This window comes from Mchenga conophoros, linkage group LG11, assembly GCF_057382185.1.
Source record: "Mchenga conophoros isolate Kocher_MC1m ecotype Shallow Benthic linkage group LG11, M_conophoros_male_GT1.1, whole genome shotgun sequence".
Lineage (NCBI taxonomy): Eukaryota > Metazoa > Chordata > Actinopteri > Cichliformes > Cichlidae > Mchenga > Mchenga conophoros.
Window position 1 is genome coordinate 14,819,440 of NC_140536.1, and position 25,966 is coordinate 14,845,405.

Consider the following 25,966-nt stretch of genomic DNA (forward strand, 5'->3'; position numbering starts at 1 on the left):
TTACTTCATGCTCGGAGATGACGAGCACGTTTCCGGTGCTGGCAGTATCTTCCTGTCTGCAGCCGTTAGCGCCGCTAACACTAGCATTGTTGGAGACCTTAGCTGCAGCCTCGAAGCGAGCATAGAAAGTGTTCAGCTCGTCTGCCAGAGTCACGGCCGCGTTCGTCATACCGGTTGTTGGTGCTTTATAGTCCGTTATTGTCCTTAGTCCCCGCCACAGGCTCCTAGAGTCACTCTGTTGGAGTTGTGACTCTAGTTTCCTCCCGTAGCGCTGCTTCGCCTCTTTCACCGCCCTCCGCACGTTATATGACGCGGCTTTGTACGGGTCCATGTCCCCTGTCATGAGTCCCGTGTTGTAGGCAGCGGTGCGGGATCTCAGAGCGTCGCGGATGGTTTTATCCACCCACGGCTTCTGGTTGGGAAACGTTGTGATAGTCTTTGTCTCCACGGTATCATCCGCTAGTTTCCCGATGAATCCCACAACCGCTTCCGTAAACACGTTGACGTCATCGTCGGAGCTGTTTCTGAACATGCCCCAGTCTGCGTCATCGAGTGCGTCCTGTAACGCGGCCACCGATTGATCCGTCCAGCGCGCGACCTTCCTCTGAACCGGAACTTCCTGTTTCAGCCTTTGTTTGTATTTTGGCATGAGGAAGATGGCGGCGTGATCAGATTTGCCAAACGGGGGGCGGGATTGTGCCTTGTAGCCGTCCTTGACCGTAGTGTAGCAGTGGTCCAGTGTCCTTTCACCCCTGGTGGGGCAGGTGATGTGTTGATAAAAGTTCGGCGCTGCGCGTTTGAGGTTGGCGCTATTAAAGTCCCCCGTCACAATAAGCGCAGCGTCCCGGTGTTGTGTCTGGTGCTGTGTGAGTGCCTCATGCAGCTCGCATAAGGCGGTGACCGTGTCCGCTTGTGGTGGAATATAAACGGCACTTACAATGACCGATGTAAATTCCCGAGGTAGATAAAAAGGACGACACATGATGGACAGTAGTTCCAGATTTGGTGTGCAGGAGCGTGTGAGAGGAACAACGTTCGCACTGTTGCACCAGTTGTTGTTCACCATTAAACACACGCCGCCTCCCCTTGACTTCTCCGAGTCCCGTGTCCTGTCCATGCGGTGAACCGAGAGGAACTCGGCCGGCTGGATGGCGTGGTCCGGCACCGCTGGGTTCAGCCATGTCTCGGTGAAGCAGAGGAGATTGCAGTCCCGAATGTCTCTCTGGAACTTTATCCTGGCCCTGAGGTCGTCAAGCTTGTTCTCCAGTGACTGGACGTTGGTGAGCAGGATGCTAGGCAGAGAGCAGAGTGAAGCTGACCCCCCACCCACTTGAAACGTAAAGGCAAATAGGCGGAGCGGTTAGTGCTACGTTTGTGCTGATTTGTGCAGGTAAAATTAGCGTTTGTGCTGCTACGGTTTCCGAGATATTAAACTTTATTTTATAGGTCATTCAAAGGTCACCATCCCCCCAGACTGCTCCAAAACAAACCAAAATGGTCTACTTTTTTAGTGCTACGTTTGTGCTGGTTTGTGCAGGTAAAATTAGCGTTTGTGCTGCTACAGTATCTGAGATATTAAAAGTTATATTTTTTGCTGATGACATCACCATCCCCCCAGACTGCTCCAAAACGGGCCAAAATGGTCTACTTTTTTAGTGCTACGTTTGTGCAGATTTGTGCAGGTAAAATTAGCGTTTGTGCTGCTACGGTTTCCGAGATATTAAACTTTATTTTATAGGTCATTCAAAGGTCACCATCCCCCCAGACTGCTCCAAAATGGGCCAAAATGGTCTACTTTTTTAGTGCTACGTTTGTGCAGATTTGTGCAGGTAAAATTAGCGTTTGTGCTGCTACGGTTTCCGAGATATTAAACTTTATTTTATAGGTCATTCAAAGGTCACCATCCCCCCAGACTGCTCCAAAACGGGCCAAAATGGTCTACTTTTTTAGTGCTACGTTTGTGCTGGTTTGTGCAGGTAAAATTAGCGTTTGTGCTGCTTCTGTTTTAAAGATATTAATGAAAATGTAAAGGTCAACCAGCCCCCCCACATTACCCAAATCCAACAAAAGTGGTATCAAACGTTTGTGCTACGTTTGTGCTGGTTTGTGCTGCAAAGATTTGTTTGTGCTGCTATCATTTTAAAGATATTAATAACAATTTCTAGAGGTCATCAGAGGTCAACCAGCCCCCCCACATTAATTAAATCAAACAAAATGGGTGTCAATCAACTGTGCTACGTTTGTGCTGGTTTGTGCTGCTAAAATTTTCGTTTGTGCTGCTTCTGTTTTAAAGATATTAATGAAAATGTAAAGGTCAAAAGGTCAACCAGCCCCCCACATTACCCAAATCCAACAAAAGTGGTATCAAACGTTTGTGCTACGTTTGTGCTGGTTTGTGCTGCAGAAATTTTTGTTTGTGCCGTTATTATTTTAAAGATATTAACAAAAATTTCTAGAGGTCAACCAGCCCCCCCATATTAATGGAATCAAACAAAATGGATGTCAAACGTTTGTGCTGGTTTGTGCTGCAAAAATGTTTGTTTGTGCTGCTAACATTTTAAAATGTTTAATAAAATAACGTCTTGATGCGTGCTTAATCATCCAGGTAAGTAAATCCCAAAAGGTTGATTCTGTTCATCTGGACATTTTCAGTTGGAGAAACGTTTCGTCACTCATCCAAGTGACTTCTTCAGTCTCAGCTGACTGTAGGTTTCCCCAACCATATAAACAGTACATTTGCATAGTGAAGGAAACTAGCGCCACTGAATGAACAATGTGCCGGGGGGTTAATTCTATGATTGTTAGTATGCAAATTCTTATGACCATTGATCAATGACAACTAATCAAAGCCTATTGATCAATGGCCATGAGTACCATTCACAGAAAGTGGGGAATGGCTACAATCACAGCATTGTAGGATGGCGAAAGATGTACCCTTGGGCCCCCCTTCTCGATCCAGAGATGGTTAGCATCCTGACAGCCCGATGGACGAAGCTGTCTCTCAGTCTGCTGGTTCTGCCCCGGAGGCTCTTCAGTATCCTTCCTGATGGCAGCAAACTGAAGACGCTGTTGAAGGGATGAGTGGAGTCACCTGTAATGGAGACGACCTTCCAGATGAGGCAGGTGCAGTAGATCTCCTGGGGAGGGAGGCAAGAGAGGTCCCCACAATGCTCTCGGCTGCTCTCACTACCCGTTGTCATTTTTTCCTGCAGAACCCAATGCAGGAGTCATACCACACCAGTGATGCAGCTGGTGAGGATACTCTCAACTGTGCCTCTGTAAAAGGTGCTCATAATGGGGGTTGAATCTCTTGTGCTTCTCAGTTTGCAGAGGAAGTAGAGTCACTGTTGGTCTTCTCCACATTCAGGGACAGGTTGTTGTTGCTGTACCACTCTGGCAGATGGTTAACTTCACCCCTGTAGTAGATCTCGTCGTGGGTCAGCAGAGTGAAGAGAAGGGAGCTCAACACACATCCTTGGGTAGCCCCCGTATTCCGTGTTCTTGGGCTGGAGGTGTTGCTGTTGACCCGTACTGTCTGCTGTCTTCCTGTCAAGAAATCTAGCAGCCCGTTATACAGCAAGGTGCTGATCCCCAGCAGATCCAGTTTGTGAATGAGTTGCTGGGGAATGATGGTGTTGAATGCTGAACTGAAGTCTATGAACAGCACTCTGACATATGAGTCTCTAGTGTTCAGATGTGTGAGGGCTGAGTGAGGGGCAGTTGAAATTCCATCATCGGTTGAGCGTTTTGACCGGTATGCGAACTGAAATGGATCCAGGTTGGGGGAAAGCAATAATTTGATTTGATGCATGACTAACCGTTCAAAGCACTTAACTTAATAATGATGGAGGTGAGTTTGACAGGACGGTAGTCCTTAAAGCAGGAGATAGATGACTTCTTGGGTTCAGTAATGATGGTGGAGGGATCTCCACACACTGTCTGGGGATTGTGTCACCACGGTCTGTAGAGTGGGCTTGTAGTCTGTGATGGTTTGTATTCCTTGCCACTGCCTCCAAGTATCTCTGCTGTCGCTGAAGCTTTGCTGTAGCTGATGCCACGTGACAGGTTTGCCCTTGCTGTTCTTAGACTCACCTAATTCCCGGCTCTGAAGGCTTGCATTTTTCAACTTTAGGAGCATTTAAACCTGACCTGTGAGCCATGGTTTCTGATTGGCCCAGACAGTGATAGTCCTGGTCTCTGTGACATCATCGATGCATTTTGGGATGTAGGCAGTGACAGTTTCTGTATATTCCTGAAAGTCTGTGGTGTTGTCGTGTGTGGCGGCCTGTGGTGGAAAAGCAGTGCCTCTGAGGACCCTTCTGGCCACACCTGTACCTGCTTACGAACTGGTTTGGTGACTTTGACCAGGGGCCTGTGGGAACCCATGGCACACCTAGATTTCTGCCTGTACTGACCCTTATGCAAAATAGGTGGAATTAAGACAGTTCCAAAAGCAAACACAACTGATCAGTGCTGAGAGTGGTCCTGTTGCTGAGGTTGGGATGATCCTGTAATCTCTTATGAACGACCTCCAACGCTTCTATGACTGGGATGCAAGTGAAGACAGATGTAACATCTCTCTCTCACTGTACATGTACTGTTTATAAAATTAGGGAAACATAACCTGCACAAACAAAATAATTTGCAGGACAAATGTTTGACATCAATTTTGTTCGATTTGAAGAAGGTAGGGGGGGCAACTTCACTCACGGGTGTTTATAAGGTTGGGGAAACCTGCAGTCAGCTGAGACTGAAGAAGTCACTTGGATGAGTGACGAAACGTTTCTCCAACTGAAAATGTCCAGATGAACAGAATCAACCTTTTGGGATTTACTTACCTGGATGATTAAGCACGCATCAAGACGTTATTTTATTAAACATTTTAAAATGTTAGCAGCACAAACAAACATTTTTGCAGCACAAACCAGCACAAACGTTTGACATCCATTTTGTTTGATTCCATTAATATGGGGGGGCTGGTTGACCTCTAGAAATTTTTGTTAATATCTTTAAAATAATAACGGCACAAACAAAAATTTCTGCAGCACAAACCAGCACAAACGTAGCACAAACGTTTGATACCACTTTTGTTGGATTTGGGTAATGTGGGGGGGCTGGTTGACCTTTTGACCTTTACATTTTCATTAATATCTTTAAAACAGAAGCAGCACAAACGAAAATTTTAGCAGCACAAACCAGCACAAACGTAGCACAGTTGATTGACACCCATTTTGTTTGATTTAATTAATGTGGGGGGGCTGGTTGACCTCTGATGACCTCTAGAAATTGTTATTAATATCTTTAAAATGATAGCAGCACAAACAAATCTTTGCAGCACAAACCAGCACAAACGTAGCACAAACGTTTGATACCACTTTTGTTGGATTTGGGTAATGTGGGGGGGCTGGTTGACCTTTACATTTTCATTAATATCTTTAAAACAGAAGCAGCACAAACGCTAATTTTACCTGCACAAACCAGCACAAACGTAGCACTAAAAAAGTAGACCATTTTGGCCCGTTTTGGAGCAGTCTGGGGGGATGGTGACCTTTGAATGACCTATAAAATAAAGTTTAATATCTCGGAAACCGTAGCAGCACAAACGCTAATTTTACCTGCACAAATCTGCACAAACGTAGCACTAAAAAAGTAGACCATTTTGGCCCGTTTTGGAGCAGTCTGGGGGGATGGTGACCTTTGAATGACCTATAAAATAAAGTTTAATATCTCGGAAACCGTAGCAGCACAAACCATAATTTTACCTGCACAAACCAGCACAAACGTAGCACTAAAAAAGTAGACCATTTTGGTTTGTTTTGGAGCAGTCTGGGGGGATGGTGACCTTTGAATGACCTATAAAATAAAGTTTAATATCTCGGAAACCGTAGCAGCACAAACGCTAATTTTACCTGCACAAATCAGCACAAACGTAGCACTAACCGCTCCGCCTATTTGCCTTTACGTTTCAAGTGGGTGGGGGGTCAGCTTCACTCTGCTTAGGCAGAGGTGTGCGGTGTGCACGAGCTCTCAGCCTGTTCCTGACGCCGGCTCGCTTCCCTCTAGGACGCCGCCGCTTCCCTTTGTTCTCCCTCGAGATCTCACTCGGCCAGCTCGGATCCGGAGTTAAAAACTTCGAATTGTGAGTACATTGTATACCAATAGAAACAAGAGTGTCACTGTCATACCTAATGTACCCAATGGTGATGATTTTGCCGATTTAGAAACGCTGAAAACTAACTTAAAAAGCAAAGACAAAGAAAAAGTGGTCGGAGCAGTCGTGACGGCAGCCGACCTCACCGGCGCCATCTTATATCTTGTAATTTAAAAATTAATATATGTGAATATTAGCAATACTAACTATTTTCATTTAAATTAAAATTAATTAAATATATATACATATTTTACTCCGTTTGTACATTAAACATTTTTTATTATCACAGGCAGCCAGATAAATTTTGAGGTATATTAAAGTGGAAAGCAGAATTTTGTTTGTTCTACGGTAAAGTTACCAGCAAGACCACAACAAAACAAAGAAAGAAAACAGGTTTCTCTCTGCAATGATTTTGTCTCAGAAGTGCATTTAAACTGAATGCTGTACATTGGGTCAGTTTGTATGTCTCTAAACTTAGAAAGCAAGTGGAAAATAAAATAAATAACCTTGTCACATGTTTGATCAAAATAATTAATCACCACATTTCCCTGACATTACGCGATTTTATTTTTAAAAAACAAACAAAAAACATATGTGATACATGTGAGCAGTTTTTAAGGGGAATGGACATTTACAGAATGACGCACAGAAGGTGATACGCGGACAGTCTGCTGTGTCAATTAAATTTTCCACTCCGTGGTTTGGAAGGCAAAGGGCCCCATGTCAGAGCATGTTGATCAGATAGGGCCACCCATGGAGGCATCATCCTGGTAGCGTGACCATTCATCAGTTGTTTTTGAAGGACTCTTGATGGGTGAAGGCCTTTGTGACAGGGCAACATAACAAGAGTAATGTGGAACGTGAAAAGGATATAATGGATACATGAGAGGGGGCTGCTCTGTATTTGTGTGTGTCTAAGCACATCAGCAAGGATGACGTCATTGTGTATGTATGTGCTAATGAGAGACAACAAAGCAGCTGGACTGTCTTCGTCATCGCTCACTTTCCTGTACTGAACTAAAATGTGGAAGAGTGTGTATCAATGTTGACAACCACACGCTGCAGTCGTGTTTCTTATGTCGAATGCCTTTTAAGACAAGGTCAGCTAGGCACACTTTATTTGGTAAAAGCACACCACTGCTAGTCTTTGCAGTTTTAGGTTTTTGAGCCAGCTGGCATGTGATCAATCAGGCAAAAACTACTGTTTTTATTACTGCATTAATCCAAGACCGTAACAATAGGAACAAATCAGATGGTCATTGTCCTCTTTAGCCCAGATAATGCATACTCTGGCTTTCTCTGTGACTCCTTATTTTCTCACTCACAGTTACTATCAAAGCACACATTATTTGAAACCAGGTTAGACATTAGCAGAAAACCCAATAAATATCTTCAACATGAGCTCTTTTATGACATTTCTGTCATCACTGTAAGGACAAGATAGATAATATCGCAGAATATTCTGTTAATAATTTACATACTTTAAAACATAGTGATTAAATGCTGGTAGTCACGATTTTTAATATAACATACAGCGCAAGTCTTTTTAACTACAGGGAGTGCAGAATTATTAGGCAAATGAGTATTTTGTCCACATCATCCTCTTCATGCATGTTGTCTTACTCCAAGCTGTATAGGCTCGAAAGCCTACTACCAGTTAAGCATATTAGGTGATGTGCATCTCTGTAATGAGAAGGGGTGTGGTCTAATGACATCAACACCCTATATCAGGTGTGCATAATTATTAGGCAACTTCCTTTCCTTTGGCAAAATGGGTCAAAAGAAGGACTTGACAGGCTCAGAAAAGTCAAAAATAGTGAGATATCTTGCAGAGGGATGCAGCAGTCTCAAAATTGCAAAGCTTCTGAAGCGTGATCATCGAACAATCAAGCGTTTCATTCAAAATGGTCAACAGGGTCGCAAGAAGCGTGTGGAAAAACCAAGGCGCAAAATAACTGCCCATGAACTGAGAAAAGTCAAGCGTGCAGCTGCCAAGATGCCACTTGCCACCAGTTTGGCCATATTTCAGAGCTGCAACATCACTGGAGTGCCCAAAAGCACAAGGTGTGCAATACTCAGAGACATGGCCAAGGTAAGAAAGGCTGAAAGACGACCACCACTGAACAAGACACACAAGCTGAAACGTCAAGACTGGGCCAAGAAATATCTCAAGACTGGTTTTTCTAAGGTTTTATGGACTGATGAAATGAGAGTGAGTCTTGATGGGCCAGATGGATGGGCCCGTGGCTGGATTGGTAAAGGGCAGAGAGCTCCAGTCCGACTCAGACGCCAGCAAGGTGGAGGTGGAGTACTGGTTTGGGCTGGTATCATCAAAGATGAGCTTGTGGGGCCTTTTCGGGTTGAGGATGGAGTCAAGCTCAACTCCCAGTCCTACTGCCAGTTTCCGGAAAACACCTTCTTCAAGCAGTGGTACAGGAAGAAGTCTGCATCCTTCAAGAAGAACATGATTTTCATGCAGGACAATGCTCCATCACACGCGTCCAAGTAGTCCACAGCGTGGCTGGCAAGAAAGGGTATAAAAGAAGAAAAACTAATGACATGGCCTCCTTGTTCACCTGATCTGAACCCCATTGAGAACCTGTGGTCCATCATCAAATGTGAGATTTACAAGGAGGGAAAACAGTACACCTCTCTGAACAGTGTCTGGGAGGCTGTGGTTGCTGCTGCACGCAATGTTGATGGTGAGCAGATCAAAACACTGACAGAACCCATGGATGGCAGGCTTTTGAGTGTCCTTGCAAAGAAAGGTGGCTATATTGGTCGCTGATTTGTTTTTGTTTTGTTTTTGAATGTCAGAAATGTATATTTGTGAATGTGGAGATGTTATATTGGTTTCCATCCATCCATCCATCTTCATCCGCTTTATCCGAGGCCGGGTTGGGGGGGCAGCAGCCTAAGCAAAGAGGCCCAGACCTCCCTCTACCCAGCCACCTCCTCCAGCTTATCCGCGGGAACACCAAGGCGTTCCCAGGCCAGCCGAGAGATATAATCTCTCCAGCGTGTCCTGGGTCTGCCCCGGGGCCTCCTCCCTGTGGGACATGCCTGGAACACCTCACCCAGGAGGCGCCCAGGGGGCATCCTTGTCAGATGCCCGAACCACCTCAGCTGGCTCCTTTCGATGTGGAGCAGCAGCAGCTCTACTCTGAGCCCCTCCCGGATGGCCAAACTTCTCACCCTATTTCTAAGGGAGAGGCCAGCCACCCTTCGGAGGAAGCTCATTTCTGCCGCTTGTATCCACGATCTCGTTCTTTCGGTCACTACCCACAGCTCGTGGCCATAGGTGAGGGTAGGGACGTAGATCGACCGGTAAATTGAGAGCTTCGCTTTTACACTCAGCTCCCTCTTCACCACGACGGAGCGGTGCAGCATCTGCATTACTGCAGCTGCAGCCCCAATCCGTCTGTCGATCTCCGGCTCCCTTCTCCCATCACTCGCAAACAAGACCCCGAGATACTTGAACTCCTCCACTTGGGGCAGGAACTCATTCCCGACCCGGAGTGGGCACTCCACCCTTTTCCATGGCCTCAGATTTGGAGGTGCTGATCCTCATTCCCGCTGCTTCACACTCGGCTGCGAACCATTCCAGTGCGAGCTGGAGGCCCTCACCCGATGAAGCCAACAGAACCACATCATCCGCAAAAATCAGAGATGAGATTCTGAGGCCACCAAAGCGAAAGCCCTCTGGGGCCTCTGCTAGACGTTCTCAGCACACCCTCACTACGCGTTTAGGTGCACCAGGTCTGTCCAGCGTCCTCCCCCGCCACCTGATCCAACTCACCACCAGGTGGTGATCAGTTGACAGCTCAGCCCCTCTCTTTATTTTATATTGGTTTCACTGGTAAAAATAAATAATTGAAATGGGTATATATTTGTTTTTTGTTAAGTTGCCTAATAATTATGCACAGTAATAGTCACCTGCACACACAGATATCCCCCTAAAATAGCTAAAACTAAAGACAAACTAAAAACTACTTCCAAAAACATTCAGCTTTGATATTAATGAGTTTTTTGGGTTCATTGAGAACATGGTTGTTGTTCAATAATAAAATTATTCCTCAAAAATACAACTTGCTTAATAATTCTGCACTCCCTGTATGACATTATAATTCCAAGTAACTGAATCACAGGTGAAGAAGTAAACAGTCTAATCAGTTTGATCAATATTTTATATTTAGCTGCCGTCACCCGTAGTATGTCCCTGTCAGGTTTCAGATGAACAAATAGATTTAAACCTCTAATCTAATAAACTGCAATATTCTAGCTTTATGATCCATTAAAACTGGGATGCAATCATTTTAATTTGCGGTTGTACTAGATAAAAATGTAAGCTCAGATACCATGCTGAATTATGGCCATGTTTTCTCTCCCATTACACATTAACTCACACATTAACTCAAGAGCTGACTGTGCTAACTCTGCGTAGTTCTGATCTGTTTTAGGACCAAAGGTTTCCCAACTCAGGGTTAATCAACTCAAGAGTTTAGGCTTAGGCTCAGAGTTTGTTAAGCCTGCTTCCTGGAACAGACCCTGGTTTCATACATAAGATGTTTTGACAGCAAAGTGCAAACAGATCTTGTCATATATAGGCCGCATGGCAGGGGCACATATTCCCCTAATCCTGGCCCCTAACTAATACTAACACAGCCTTAAGGTTCAGTACGTTTGAAAGAATGCTTACTGTGCCATCTTACAATACTTTAGCCACAATAATCATATCACCTAAGAGTCCGCTGTGGCGAAAAATTGCAAGTCATGTCAGGACAGGACCTTATGTTATTTTAGAAAGAAATCCATTGATTCTATTTGAGTTTGCATTCAAAGAGGATAAATGATTGGATCTTAGACGTAACAGGAACAAATCTGTGATAGAAGCAGGCTCAGAGAGGGCAGCTGTTGAACTTAAACACATGAGGTGAGGGGACAGTTAACAGCCTTCCCCTTGAACACAAACTTGGAACTGGACACAGGAAAAGAGTGTAAAAACTGAAGGCTGTAAAATTAAAATGTAGTCAGCTAAGTTCGAGGAGTTTAATTCTATGTTTGCATTTTTTTAAACTTTTTCATATACACATTTTTTTTCCACTTGTAAATTATGTAAATGTACTACCGACGATGGTGCAAATGTCAGACACATTTAGACTGAGATTAAATCAAGTTTTCTGTTACATGCTTTGAACATCTACGTCAAAGCCTTTCTGAACAAGTTTGTAAAATGTATACTGTCCTGCTAGAGCCAGACACCTGCTTATATTGGCCATAGCACACGTCAATAAAATTGACAGCTCCAAAGGAAAGTTAATGACAGATCTATAGTATACTGGATGATGTATTTGCTTTGGCACTAGTATAACATTCTTTTCCTTCTTTGCTCAACTTCTTTAGAGCATGTGGAGTGACACAGTGGTGCCATACAGCACACAGGATATCTTACCAAATAAACACATTTTCCTTCTTTTATTTTGCTTTGTTTTGCTCGCCTGTTCTTGAATAGATCTCGCATGTCTTTTGAGAGAGAGAAATGAAGAGAAACACACAAAAAAATCCATGCAGGAACTCCACACATATCCAATAGCAAACAAGAAACTGCTGGGTATGTACATGCATACATGCCAAAAACCAAATTTATGGGCACTGCAGGGCCATTAACATGGAGCTGGTCCGCTGAGTACTACAAGCAGAACTGCGAATTAAATTCACTTTATCATTTGGTGACAGAAGTCCAAAAATGTTTATTACAATTAAATATATAAGTGGAAAAAAGACATAAAAACTGAAAGATAAACTAGCTGTAGGTAATATATTTTAAAACATTTGAATTTAGAGACAGCCTGCTTACACGACCACGCTTTATAATATTTCTGTCCTCTGAGCTGTCGTGTAGTCCTCCTGCAAGGTGAGGGTGGTGCTAAGGACTTGCCAAATAGATTTCATGCTGTACTGCATTTTGGAAACATGACCCCACAGCTAATACATTGTTAATGCTGTACAACTTAAACACACACCTAATACTCATATAAGACTGATGTTACCTTATTTTGACTGTCTCTGCAAACCTCTCACCAAAGTTTCTCACTTCTCTTTATCACCTCTCTTACTCTCTACTTCAAATGTCCTAACTCTTCGTGTACACACAGCAAAAAAATGTGTTTATTCAAGACGTATCTCCTTTTTACGGGCAGTGAAGCAGAGAGCTCAGAATTTCTCTCAATTTCTCTGTCACACGAGGCAACACAGACACGGCTTTCATCCCAAACCACAATAACAGATTGCCTATCACTGCTGGAAAAAAAAACAAACAAGGTTGTGTTTCTCTGAGCTCGATGTTCCAAAACATAATTCAATTAAGTCTGTCTCTCGTAAAGACATACACAGATTGTTGACTGTCGAGCTGGAAAATAAAAAAGACAAAGCTGTAACTTCCCTCCATGCTGGAGTCATTAACTGATCAAAGAGCATCTAATTCTCCTATAGCAGAGAATTGTTTTACATTCATCTGGAAATGTGACACCAATCCCAGAGTGTCACTTTTATTGCTGTATATAAATAAAAAATATAAAATAATATAATAAAATAGCTGTTGCCGTCGTTACAACTAGAGTTGGATGCTGACAGCCAGCTTTAATTCCTACTTTTCATTAAAAAGAATAATCAAAAACATGAATTTGCACTTTAATTAACCAGCAATCACTGACTATACCAGTGTTGCTTAGTTCCCTAACAGCTTTACTGAAACTTTGGTCTCTTGTCTATTGTAATCTTTGCAGGGCAATGAGTGTACTCGTCCAAAGTTCATATAAAAGAGGCACCTCTCTGCAATGTATCCCGAGTGAACTTTTAAGCTCATAGTAATGACTCATTAAAAATGTTGCATAATCAATATATTGAGCTAATAGCGTAGCTCTGAAACAGCTCTTCATTATTCAGATCAAATAATATATAAGTAATACAAACTAGTTTAGATAAAACTTATCCTGATTACATACAATTCAGTTTTAAGGCCTCTATAAAAAAGGAAAAACAAGGGACAGGGCTTCAGTTAAATCAGACCTTCCCAAAGTGTGGGGCCCGCAGAGCCATTGCAGGGGGGGCCCGGTATGAAAAGGAAAAAAACAAAAAAACCCAACAAAACGCTTGGACACTGCTAGCATAATGGACAGGTTTTTGACGGGGCGCCCACACAAATGCAAAGCAGGAGATGAAGCATCGCTGAATATGTTTCCAAACCAACTTCATTCTAAGCCAAAGACTAGAAAATATGGTGAAGCATATCTTCCCTTTGGTTTCACCTGCACAAGTGCCAAGGTAGGTCTCCCCTGCAGAATTGGTTTTCCCTTCGTCGGGAGCAGCGCTGGGTTCTTCAAATCACGGACAAACAGTATCCCACATTCTTGATTTTTAGTTCACAAACACTAGTTGTAATGACTAACTACTCCTGACACTTTGGAGATGTTAGCTCTGTATACAGTAAAGTTACAGTGGGATACAAATAACATCAGGCTGAGCCTGCCACGATTTGTTCCCCCGGTTCAAATCCCGGACAAACAGTATCCCACAGTTGTTTATGTTTTTAAACTGATTTTGCACAGAGAGGCATTTTTTGAAAAATGTATTGATAGCAATGTTGAATATTATTACACAGAAAAAAAACAACTACACGTAAAATGATCACACCATGACGCCTCTGCTTTTGTAAATAGAGGGACATTAACTGCGTGTGTATATGTAAGCCTGTAAACCTGCAGATAGAGACAAAGTACTGTTAAGCTGACTATCTGTCATTCTGCAATTCATCTCATGTAAACAATAACGTGGCGCACAGCGTAACGTGACTCTAGTACCTCTGTATTCCTCGTTTACACGTACATGTGGACGAAAGGTCCAAACACATAGAAACAGCTGCATTTTCAAAAATACCCATGTAGGTGTGGACGTAGCGTAAAAGAGTTAGTAGTTTATTTTTTTAATACCTGTAATTTATTGCAGATTGCTTGTATTTAGTTAATTGTTTACTAATTGTTTGAGGTGTGAAATAAAGCGCAATGGAGCAAAATATGGGAGTGTGTGGTTAAAGGATGTGTTTGCGCATGCATGTGCGCGCGTGGCAAAAAAAGTTTGGGAACCACTGAGTTAAATGTTATATGCATCTAATCATTCTCTGATCAGTCACTGGGGATAGACACAGAGGGTGTAAACTGGTGCTGGCTTTTCAACACTCTGACCTTTCATGTGAAGAATGCTTTATTTCCATAGTCAATAATCAAGAGAGTCTGACCCTCCTAATTTTGTCATTGATTTTAATCAAACTATGTTGCTTGTATGATACAAATGGCCACACATAATGATCTCTGGTCTCTGATGTCTATTTAAAGCCACTTAGCTTCATTATAACAATCTCATCATTCTTATAGCTTATACTGCAATGCCAGTGTCAATTACTGTCTTGTAAGTCATAATTAGTTGACTACCTAAGCCTGTTTGGCGCATAGGGAATTCTATAATGAGGACAGCTGTCACAGAGAGCTGTCCTGAGATGACCTGTGTCCTGTAAAAACTGCCTATGACTCTCAGAAAGAACGCACGGAACGCTGACTCTGTTAAATTTACGGAAAATACGGAAAAGGTCAGAAAGTTTTCAGCCATCTGAGAACCCCCGCCCCCCAGAGTGCAGCTTTGATAGTAACTGTAAAAAAAGCAAATAAGCAAAAAAAAAAGAAGAAGATGTTTTTCACTGGTTAGTCATTGTTTGGTTGTGTAACAAAGTCCCAGAAAAACTCTCCAATGTTTGTTACAAAGTCAATGACTGAAAGAAAGAATCTCGGGTTCTTAAAAAGAAATTCATTAACTTCTGGATTCTATTTTAATAGTCGTACATGCCCACAGTTTCTAAAAAAAAATATTTTAAAAAAACAACAACCTGAAAGACAAAAATACACTTTCCTATTTTGTGTTTTTATTTTACATAAAGACGCAAGCTCTGTATAAAATGCACTGGCATTTTTTTTTTTAAGATAATTTGTATTCTAAAAACATAGGTAAGAATAAATGATCAACATGCAAATATATGATAAATAAAAGTTTATCATCTATCCAGTTGTCCTCATCATCAAACATGCACGTTCACATGATCTCATGTGTCATAGAGTCAACTACGTGCTGCAGAACTGAGAAGATATTTTCACGGCATGTCTGAGTAAGCAAAATATAACAAAAAAAAATAAAACAAAATAAAAATGAAAATAAATAAAATATAAAAAATCCCCACATTTGACAACTGTTTACTTCTGCATTATCCAAAGCTATTTGGGCCATTTGCTCAACAAATAAAATTTATGGTGTGACATCTGTTTTCACTGGAGCTTGAACTCATCTACAGACATAAAAGTTTGCAAGTCCCCCCCCCCCAGTTTAGCACCCCACCCCCTCAAACAACTAATGTAAATGTGAAAGTACAACTTTTAAATGTAATGCAAACTGATTTAACATCTGCAGTTGGACCACATATTCAAGAACTAAGAGCTCGTTAATGCCAGTGTCCTGATATGCCCTCAGAAACTGTCCTGAGAAGCCTCTCTGCTATGGCATCTTTTTTAGTCACCTTCGTGAAGCACAAACATGCCAGGCATAGCGCTAAAGCCTGACTCCTTGCACTTCTGTTGCGTCGTTACACATAGTCTGTTTTTTTAATCAAACAACCCTTTAAAGTCCCTTCATTCATTTCTAAGTGACTATCTCAGTTTTATGTGTTGTTTTTACTCTGTAAAATGTGTGCACCTGAACTGTCGATAAAACAATCTAAACACATCAAAAATATTCAAAAACAAGGACACGTGACAGGTGACCTGCACCGCAGTAGGACCTTGCATTACGATACATGTGATAGGCTAACAGTTTAGAGAAGGCATACGGAAAAAATGAAGAAATCTATTATTAGACTGTCCATCAAGTCCTCAGATAACCTTCCCAACTCTAGCTTCTCCTGTGAGTCTGGGTGGTGTCTGGTTATTTGAGCCCTGGTATCTGTCATAACTCTTAATCTGACAGGTGGACAGATAAATTACCATCTCTGTCTGCTCAGCAGCTATAAGGAGCCTATGACTCAGAGTCACAAAGGACTGCAAAACACAGGAATATAAAATATCTATATTTACGTTTCAGTTATTCTAATAAAGAGGACACCAATTTAGAAGGTGAGTTGACACTGAAGGTGTATTAATGTCTTGTCAAAGGGTCCTCTTGTAGTTGTTCTGCCATTATCAACTAAAGGACACAGATAGCTGAATGCTTTGGCTGACTTCTGATAAGTTAACTTGAGGTAAACACAAAGTTGGATGTGGAATAATGAAAATTGATTCTCGTGGCTATGTGGTATTTTTGTCTTTAGTGCTTTAGTTAATATTTTTTATTGCATATTTAATGTTTTGAGAACAAGAGACTGTGAATCAAATCTTTTAGGATTGTATTTGCGGCCCCCTTCAGTACACACATTATTTCTCAGAAGACTTTTCTACTCCATACTCTGCTCTTTTTTGAAATAATTAAGCAAAAATCCATTAAATGCTTAGATGCTGAATAATGTTCTTTAAGATCACTGGTTCCTTAAAATAAATAAAACCTATTATCAGAGGGAGGGCAGAAGGATGTTGGTTGCTAAACAACATTTAGTAGCATGCCTCCATAACAGAATAATAAGACTGCAGGGAGTTGTTGCTTATTGTAGACAATACAGGTCATCCTGACTTTGAGGTCAGAATACCTAAAGGAAATTCTGCATCACACTGATTGCAGCTTTCAAATATACTCCATCGGGTCAGTGCTGAAAGCTGAGAGTTACTGTATTTGCTAGGATGCGGATTTTCCATAAGATGCACAAAATTAGCTGTGTCATTAAAATGATGCCAATCATGTTGAAATTGTGTTTTTAAGTAATGTGCATATACAGTGCATCTTTATATAATAACTAATTTCATTTGTGTTTCCTGGTACGACTTACTGCTTTAAAACACAGGATATGGATTCAATTTCACAACTCACAATTCCAGTCCAAGCGTTGTCATGAAACACAAACATAAAGAGCAACACACATAAATCTGGCACAGGTTAAACTGTTTCCTCACCTGACAGCTTTCAACTGTAGTGTGCTCCATCCTGGGTGCAGGGGCAGGAGGCGGTGGTGGGGCCCTCCTCTTCTTGGTCTCAGCCTTGGGAGACAACCTCGGGATACTGGCGACAGACTGAGACTGGCCCAAGGTGCCGGACCAATTAGGTCCACTGGAGAACCCAGATACTGTGGACACGTCCTGTGGGTAACATGAAAAATAAAAGGAGAGGGAATCAGACTGACAAATGGGAGGAGGAAACATGAAAAAATGTACAAATTTAAGAGTTTGAAAAACATTTTTGTAATTAGTTTAAAGCAAGGAACAAATATGATCACTGACTTGTAAGCATAAAAATGACTGATGGCTAAATTGCCATTAAATTTTCAAGGACAGCTCAGAGCTGTCTTTATCAAAAATTAAATCCAGTTCATTCTGGGTTCATCTAATATGTTAACGACCATATTTGGAGATGAGGGGATAAAACTTACAGGAGTTTAAGAACATGTTTAGCACAGCATTTAAAATGGTGCAGAACTCTGCTTGGGTCAAAAATCACAACTAAGTGTAATGAAACCCAGTTGCTTCTTAATTTATGACGTGTATCCAAACTTAACTTGAAAACTATTAGACAGCAGAATATCCTGTTGATTCACTGACAATCTTGATTTCAAGGGTTATGTTTAGTGTAAAAGCTGACACGTGTATTCTTAACATCCACATCTAGGAAAGCCACAAACAAAATGAATAAAAACATGCACGCGTGCACAGACTATGAATGCAATGCACAGGAACATTTCTGAAAATACAGTCTATTCTTCAGTCATGACAATTATTGCAACATTTGATCAAATTGAGAGTGCGACCACATTTTCAAAGGGTGGCTGCTCCCGACCAAAGCATTGAAACAAAAATGGGTTTCGATTTCTGATCAAAGAGGGCCTAAAGTGCTCGTGAAAACCTCCACCTTCCTGTGGCTCAGCTTGGTACAGACCTTTGCAACAACAGGAGCACCAAAACCACAGCTCAAAACCCCATGATCGAAGAAAACAAAAAGTGCTTTAAAGCAGATTAATTGATGAGTTCAGACAATGCCTGGATACAACATAAAAGCAGAGCAAAAAGGAGCATAAAGTTCAGGTCATTAGGATTAATTGGGCCTTAGGTTATAACATCTCACAGTGGGGAAGGATGGGAAAAGAACAAGGCTTCAGAAAAAAAGAAATCTATAAGGAAAGTATAGCATGCCTGCAATTTTTCTTTCTTGCTTGTTACACACAAGACTATCGTTATTTACAGCACTGTCGGCCGATGTTTTTTTTTTCCTTTTACTTACTTCCGAAAAGAAAACCTTATTTCTGCCCTTCAATGGGCTACTGAACAAATTTAAACTTTTTAAAATTATGCAAAATGCAAAACGCTTAGCTGTGTCTCTAATAAAACTGCTGTAACTTCAGAGGTAATGTTCATATGTTGATTAATGGTTTTCTTTCGTTTTTGATATACTGCAGAATATTTTTATAAAATCCCAGGCCAGGAAAATCACCTTCATGTTTTTCTGTGTTTTATCTTCAGCTACTTTGACACAAAGGCATCTGCTGTGATGCTCACACCTTTGATAAAGTCTCAAAAGTGTCAGCTTCCTTTTTATAGATACAAAAATATGTAAATGTACTGATCTGAATTATAATATTTCTGACTGAGGCAAAATTTCCCTGATTCAAATTGAATTGAATCTAATCGAATCGTGGATCGAATTGATTCAGGGCCTTGTGAATCGGAATCGATTCTAGAAATCATTGACGATACCCAGCCCTACTATCCTCCTAATATATAATCACTAATATATAATTTACTATTGTGCAATAAAATAAAAGCTTCTAACTTCCTCTATCCTTATAACCATGGCAAAACTCAATATGTCTATGACTGTAAAAACACAAATGGAAGGCTTAAAGGGGAATATTAAGTTCGATTCCTGCCTGGGGCTTCTGTATCCAGTAAGGGTCCTAAGGCTAGACCCCCTATGCTAAGCAAGCCTACCGCAGACGTGAGCGAGACAGATAAATATGAAGGCATGCCGGCTCGGACGTCGCCCGGATCAACAAGGTCCGCGTCAGGTGTTGAGGAACCAGGGCACCCTGACGAAAAGTGGGCTACTGGAACAAGAAGGCATCGGTGGGCAAGAGACGAAAACAGGGCGTTGTTGGAATGCTACTATGCAAGTAACCCCGGCGGAAGGGGCTACATGAATAGGATGAGGGACCTATGGATTCTTCGATACCCAACATCCACAATGACGGCGAAACAACTAGTAGCTCAGTGTTCCAACATTCGAAAGAAGGGACTGCTCTCACAGCTAGAGATTGACGAGGTACAACACAAATGCTACGGCAAGGAGGAGTCAGGACGCCAGGTCAGGGGGGAGATATCATCACCCCCACCCGAGATTGGGTACATAGCCCCAAGTGCGATAGGAGAAGGATCGTTGAGTGCGAGAGGAACTGACCTGAAAAATAGGATCATGGCCAAGCTTGAAACCTGGATCCCGCGTAGCCGGTTACCAAGATTACGTGAAGTTCCCTCAGAAGGTCTGCTAGATGATGTTAATGCAGCACTACGGGCAATACCTACAACCACGATTACCGACACTAACAAGCTGATCTACAATACGGCAACAGTGATCAGTGAGATGCTTGGCTACAACCTACAAGTTGAACAGCGACAAGGGGCAGTACCCTCCATGGAGAAGGAGGCTAGAGGGCAAGATCAAAGTAGCACGGAGGGAGGTTAGCCAACTAACGGAGTTGCAGAAAGGTGCGACAAATAAGGTGCCTAAGAAATACAGCAAGCTGTCCATACCTGAGGCCTTGGAAACTGCCATGCAAAGACTCACAGCCTTGGCCAGCCGCTTGAGGAGGTACACCAGAGAGATAGAAGGCAGGAGAATAAACCAGCTGTTCTCCACAGAACCAGCAAAGGTGTACTCTCAGTGGCAAGGGAACAATAAGAGAACAGCACCACCAAGGCTGGAGACGGAGCAATACTGGAAGAGCATATGGGAGAAGGATGCAACCCATAACGGCAATGCTCAGTGGCTAGAGGATCTGACTGCACTCCACGAGCGTCTGGCAGCACAAATGAACCAGCTGCTAGTTAACGAGAGACACCCGGAATGGCTAACTGAAGGCCGGACGGTCCTGATCCCCAAGGACCCCAAGAAGGGACCGGTCCCCTCCAACTACCGACCAATAACCTGCCTCAGTACTACATGGAAGCTCCTGTCAGGCATCATATCGGCTAAGATGAACAGGCACATGGGTCAATACATGAGCGGGACACAGAAAGGAATTGGCAAGAATACCAGAGGCGCAAAACACCAGCTACTGGTAGACAGAACAATCAGCCGAGACTGCAAGACCAGACTGACCAACCTGTGCACTGCCTGGATTGATTACAAGAAGGCCTATGACTCAATGCCCCACAGCTGGATACTGGAATGCCTAGAATTGTACAAGATCAATGGGACCCTAAGAGCCTTCATCAGGAACTCAATGGGGATGTGGCGTACAACACTAGAGGCCAACTCCAAGCCCATAGCACAAGTCACCATCAAGTGCGGGATCTACCAAGGAGATGCTCTGTCCCCACTGCTGTTCTGCATAGGCCTGAACCCCCTCAGTGAGATCATTAACAAGACTGGCTACGGATACCGACTACAGAACGGAGCAGTTGTCAGCCACCTCCTGTACATGGATGACATCAAGCTGTATGCCAAGAGTGAACGAGACATCGATTCACTGATCCACACTACCAGGCTATACAGCAATGACATTGGAATGTCGTTCGGACTGGAGAAGTGTAGTCGGATGGTAACAAAGAGAGGGAAGGTAGTCAGAACTGAGGGGATTGAACTACCAGAAGGCAACATTGCAGACATAGAGGACAGTTACAAGTACTTGGGGATCCCACAGGCGAATGGGAACCATGAAGAGGCCGCTAGAAAAGCTGCAACCACCAAGTACCTGCAGAGGGTCAGGCAAGTCCTGAGGAGTCAGCTGAATGGTAAGAACAAGATCCGGGCCATCAACACGTACGCCCTGCCCGTGATCAGGTACCCTGCTGGGGTAATAGGCTGGCCAAAGGAGGAGATAGAAGCCACTGACATAAAGACAAGAAAGCTCCTTACCATGCATGGAGGGTTTCACCCCAAATCCAGCACCCTGAGGCTGTACGCTAAGCGGAAGGAAGGGGGCCGGGGACTGGTGAGTGTCAGCACCACAGTCCAGGATGAGACAACGAACATCCAAGAATACATTAGGAAGATGGCCCCAACTGACCGAGTGCTCAGTGAATACCTCAGGCAGCAGAAACCCAAGAAAGAGGAGGGAGACGAGGAACCATCATGGAAGGACAGGCCCCTGCACGGTATGTACCACCGGCAGATAGAGGAGGTGGCTGATATCCAGAAATCCTACCAGTGGCTGGACAAAGCTGGACTGAAAGACAGCACAGAGGCACTAATCATGGCAGCACAAGAACAAGCTCTGAGCACAAGATCCATAGAGGCTGGGGTCTATCACACCAGGCAAGACCCCAGGTGCAGGCTGTGTAAAGATGCCCCAGAGACAATCCAGCACATAACAGCAGGGTGCAAGATGCTAGCAGGCAAGGCATACATGGAACGCCATAACCAAGTGGCCGGCATAGTGTACAGGAACATCTGTGCCGAGTATAACCTGGAAGTCCCGAGGTCAAAATGGGAGATGCCCCCAAGGGTGGTGGAGAATGACCGAGCTAAGATCCTGTGGGACTTCCAGATACAGACGGACAAAATGGTGGTGGCTAACCAACCGGACATAGTGGTGGTAGACAAACAGAAGAAGATGGCCGTAGTGATCGATGTAGCGGTTCCGAATGACAGCAATATCAGGAAGAAGGAACACGAGAAGCTGGAGAAATACCAAGGGCTCAGAGAAGAGCTCGAGAGGATGTGGAGGGTGAAGGTAACGGTGGTCCCCGTGGTAATCGGAGCACTAGGTGCGGTGACTCCCAAGCTAGGCGAGTGGCTCCAGCAGATCCCAGGAACAACATCGGAGATCTCTGTCCAGAAGAGCGCAGTCCTGGGAACAGCTAAGATACTGCGCAGGACCCTCAAGCTCCCAGGCCTCTGGTAGAGGACCCGAGCTTGAAGGATAAACCGCCCGCAGGGGCGTGCTGGGTGTTTTTTATAGATATAAAAAAATATGTGCCACAAGCCTGTTCTGTCATTTTTAACAGTTCGCAGTGTTGTGTGACTTATGCATCTATGTTGTGACAGGAGTAACATCAGAGTGATGCAGAGGCAGAGGAGATGGCAGACAGAGGCTGACAGAATAAAAAAAAAATGCTGGAAGAGAGGAATGATGCGATTCCCATATGGAATCTTCAAAAACAAAAGTATGTTTTCACCTCAACAAAAATATAATGTTCAAAGTGGAAAATTCACATGAACTCTCCCTGACTTTTTCACCCTTTTCACCGTGGTAAACAATCTGAAATGTGTGGAAACAGTGAGAGAGGAAAACAGAACAAAAGGTACTCCAGCTCTTTTGGGGGGAAATGGAGTTCACAGCACATTTATAATTACAAAGTGTGTAACACAAAGTCAACCTTTTGAAGCTCTGTATAACTAGGATCATGACTTACACACTGAATCTCCTGGGAATTCCTTTCATGTTTTTATGGACAGGAAATTAACTTACTGACATTTTGTTACTGACATATATTTAATACATATATATATACATATATACAAATACATATATATACATATACACACATATATATATATACACACACACATATATATATATATATATATATATATATATATATATATATATATATATATATATATATATATATATATATACATACATATATATATATACATACATATACATACATATATATATATAGGGATGGGTGCCGGTGTCCGGTGCCATGATGGCACCGGTTCTGACATAAACGGTAGTAACTAGACCGAAAAGCAGAGCACATTTCGGTGCTTTATTTCGGTGCTTTTTTTTCCTGAGCTGTGATACACTTCTAGCCAATCATTTTACGTTTCCGAGGATAGTAGGCGGGGCCAGGTACGTACGTTCTGTTAGAGCAGAGCTACAGATTTAAAATGTCCAAGGCGAAGCGGTCAAAAGTCTGGCTGTACTTCACAGCAAAATATGCAAACTCCGCAGCCTGCAACAAGTGCTTTAAGCTGATACTGTGATACTGTCAAAGGAGGTAACACCAAGAATCCGATTAAACACCTGGCGACGCATAGCGGTTTTTTTAAAAGCCGAGAAATGCGCCGTATTTGATAGCTTGCTGCGAGACCTCACACCGTGCACGTCGGGTGGGTTGCCAGTTATCGGACCCGGAGCAACATCCCCCAAAAACCTGAAGAATAGAGTCCTGGCCCCTAGCCCTGCCAGTGTAGCAGAAATGATGACTGATGATGATGGCAGCAGCAGCCGTTCTTCTCTGCGTGAGTAGCTTCATGTTGTTCGTGTGTAATTTACATTGAGTAGGCTAACCACGTTATTACATTAATGCATGTAAGGTGAACTAGCAAACATCATCATAGCTACATGCGGCTGTCTTCTTGTTTGATGGCAGATACTCCCTTCACCCTGGCCAAAAAGGCTAAAATGACCAAAGAAAAAGTGGGAAACAGTTAAACATGAGAGGGTTTAAGTTTGTGGTTTTTCCATTGTTTAAGCACTGCTTCCAGCCAAGAGTGATGCCATATATGCCACATAGCTGCAGAAAAGGCACACATTGTTATCTTTTTACAAAAAAAAACAGCTGAACATGAGAGGTTTTTGGACAAAGTTTGTGTTCTCCATTCTTTAAGCACCGGTTCGAGCACCGTTTAAGCACCGGCACCGTTTCAAAAGTACCGATTTGGCACCGGTATCGGATAAAACCTAAACGATACCCATCCCTATATATATACATATATACATATATATATATATACATATACATATATATATATATATATAAAAAAAAAAACACCCAGCACGCCCCTGCGGGCAGTTTATCCTTCAAGCTCGGGTCCTCTACCAGAGGCCTGTGAGCTTGAGGGTCCTGCGCAGTATCTTAGCTGTTCCCAGGACTGCGCTCTTCTGGACAGAGATCTCTGATGTTATTCCCGGGATCTGCTGGAGCCACTCGCCTAGCTTGGGAGTCACCGCACCTAGTGCTCCGATTACCACGGGGACCACCGTTACCTTCCCCCTCCACATCCTCTCGAGCTCTTCTCTGAGCCTTTGGTATTTCTCCAGCTTCTCGTGCTCCTTCTTCCTGATATTGCTGTCACTCTGAACCGCTACATCGATCACTACGGCCGTCTTCTTCTGTTTGTCTACCACCACTATGTCCGGTTGGTTAGCCACCACCATTTTGTCCGTCTGTATCTGGAAGTCCCACAGGATCTTAGCTCGGTCATTCTCCACCACCCTTGGGGGCATCTCCCATTTTGACCTCGGGACTTCCAGGTTATACTCGGCACAGATGTTCCTGTACACTATGCCGACCACTTGGTTATGGCGTTCCATGTATGCCTTGCCTGCTAGCATCTTGCACCCTGCTGTTATGTGCTGGATTGTCTCTGGGGCATCTTTACACAGCCTGCACCTGGGGTCTTGCCTGGTGTGATAGACCCCAGCCTCTATGGATCTTGTACTCAGAGCTTGTTCTTGTGCTGCCATGATTAGTGCCTCTGTGCTGTCTTTCAGTCCAGCTTTGTCCAGCCACTGGTAGGATTTCTGGATATCAGCCACCTCCTCTATCTGCCGGTGGTACATACCGTGCAGGGGCCTGTCCTTCCATGATGGTTCCTCGTCTCCCTCCTCTTTCTTGGGTTTCTGCTGCCTGAGGTATTCACTGAGCACTCGGTCAGTTGGGGCCATCTTCCCAATGTATTCTTGGATGTTCGTTGTCTCATCCTGGACTGTGGTGCTGACACTCACCAGTCCCCGGCCCCCTTCCTTCTGCTTAGCGTACAGCCTCAGGGTGCTGGACTTGGGGTGAAACCCTCCATGCATGGTAAGGAGCTTTCTTGTCTTTATGTCAGTGGCTTCTATCTCCTCCTTTGGCCAGCCTATTACCCCAGCAGGGTACCTGATCACGGGCAGGGCGTACGTGTTGATGGCCCGGATCTTGTTCTTACCATTCAGCTGACTCCTCAGGACTTGCCTGACCCTCTGCAGGTACTTGGTGGTTGCAGCTTTTCTAGCGGCCTCTTCATGGTTCCCATTCACCTGCGGGATCCCCAGGTACTTGTAACTGTCCTCTATGTCTGCAATGTTGCCTTCTGGTAACCTGATCCCCTCAGTTCTGACTACCTTCCCTCTCTTTGTTACCATCCGACTACACTTCTCCAGTCCGAACGACATTCCAATGTCACTGCTGTACAGCCTGGTAGTGTGGATCAGTGAATCGATGTCTTGTTCACTCTTGGCATACAGCTTGATGTCATCCATGTACAGGAGGTGGCTGACAACTGCTCCGTTCCGTAGTCGGTATCTGTAGCCAGTCTTGTTAATGATCTCACTGAGGGGGTTCAGGCCTATGCAGAACAGCAGTGGGGACAGATCATCTCCTTGGTAGACCCCGCACTTGATGGTGACTTGTGCTATGGGCTTGGAGTTGG

General features: G+C 43.5%; 1 protein-coding gene across 8 annotated transcripts in view; it reads right to left on the reverse strand.

The window, feature by feature from the left end:
- The window catches only part of cobl (cordon-bleu WH2 repeat protein), a 75,206-nt gene that overhangs the window by 24,346 nt on the left and 24,894 nt on the right, over positions 1-25,966 (reverse strand). For all 8 annotated transcript variants that reach the window (XM_085291079.1, XM_085291084.1, XM_085291082.1 and 5 more), the window contains one exon: positions 17,287-17,469. In XM_085291079.1, coding sequence (XP_085147205.1) covers positions 17,287-17,469 — 183 coding nt within the window. The remainder of the gene's footprint in view (positions 1-17,286; positions 17,470-25,966) is intronic.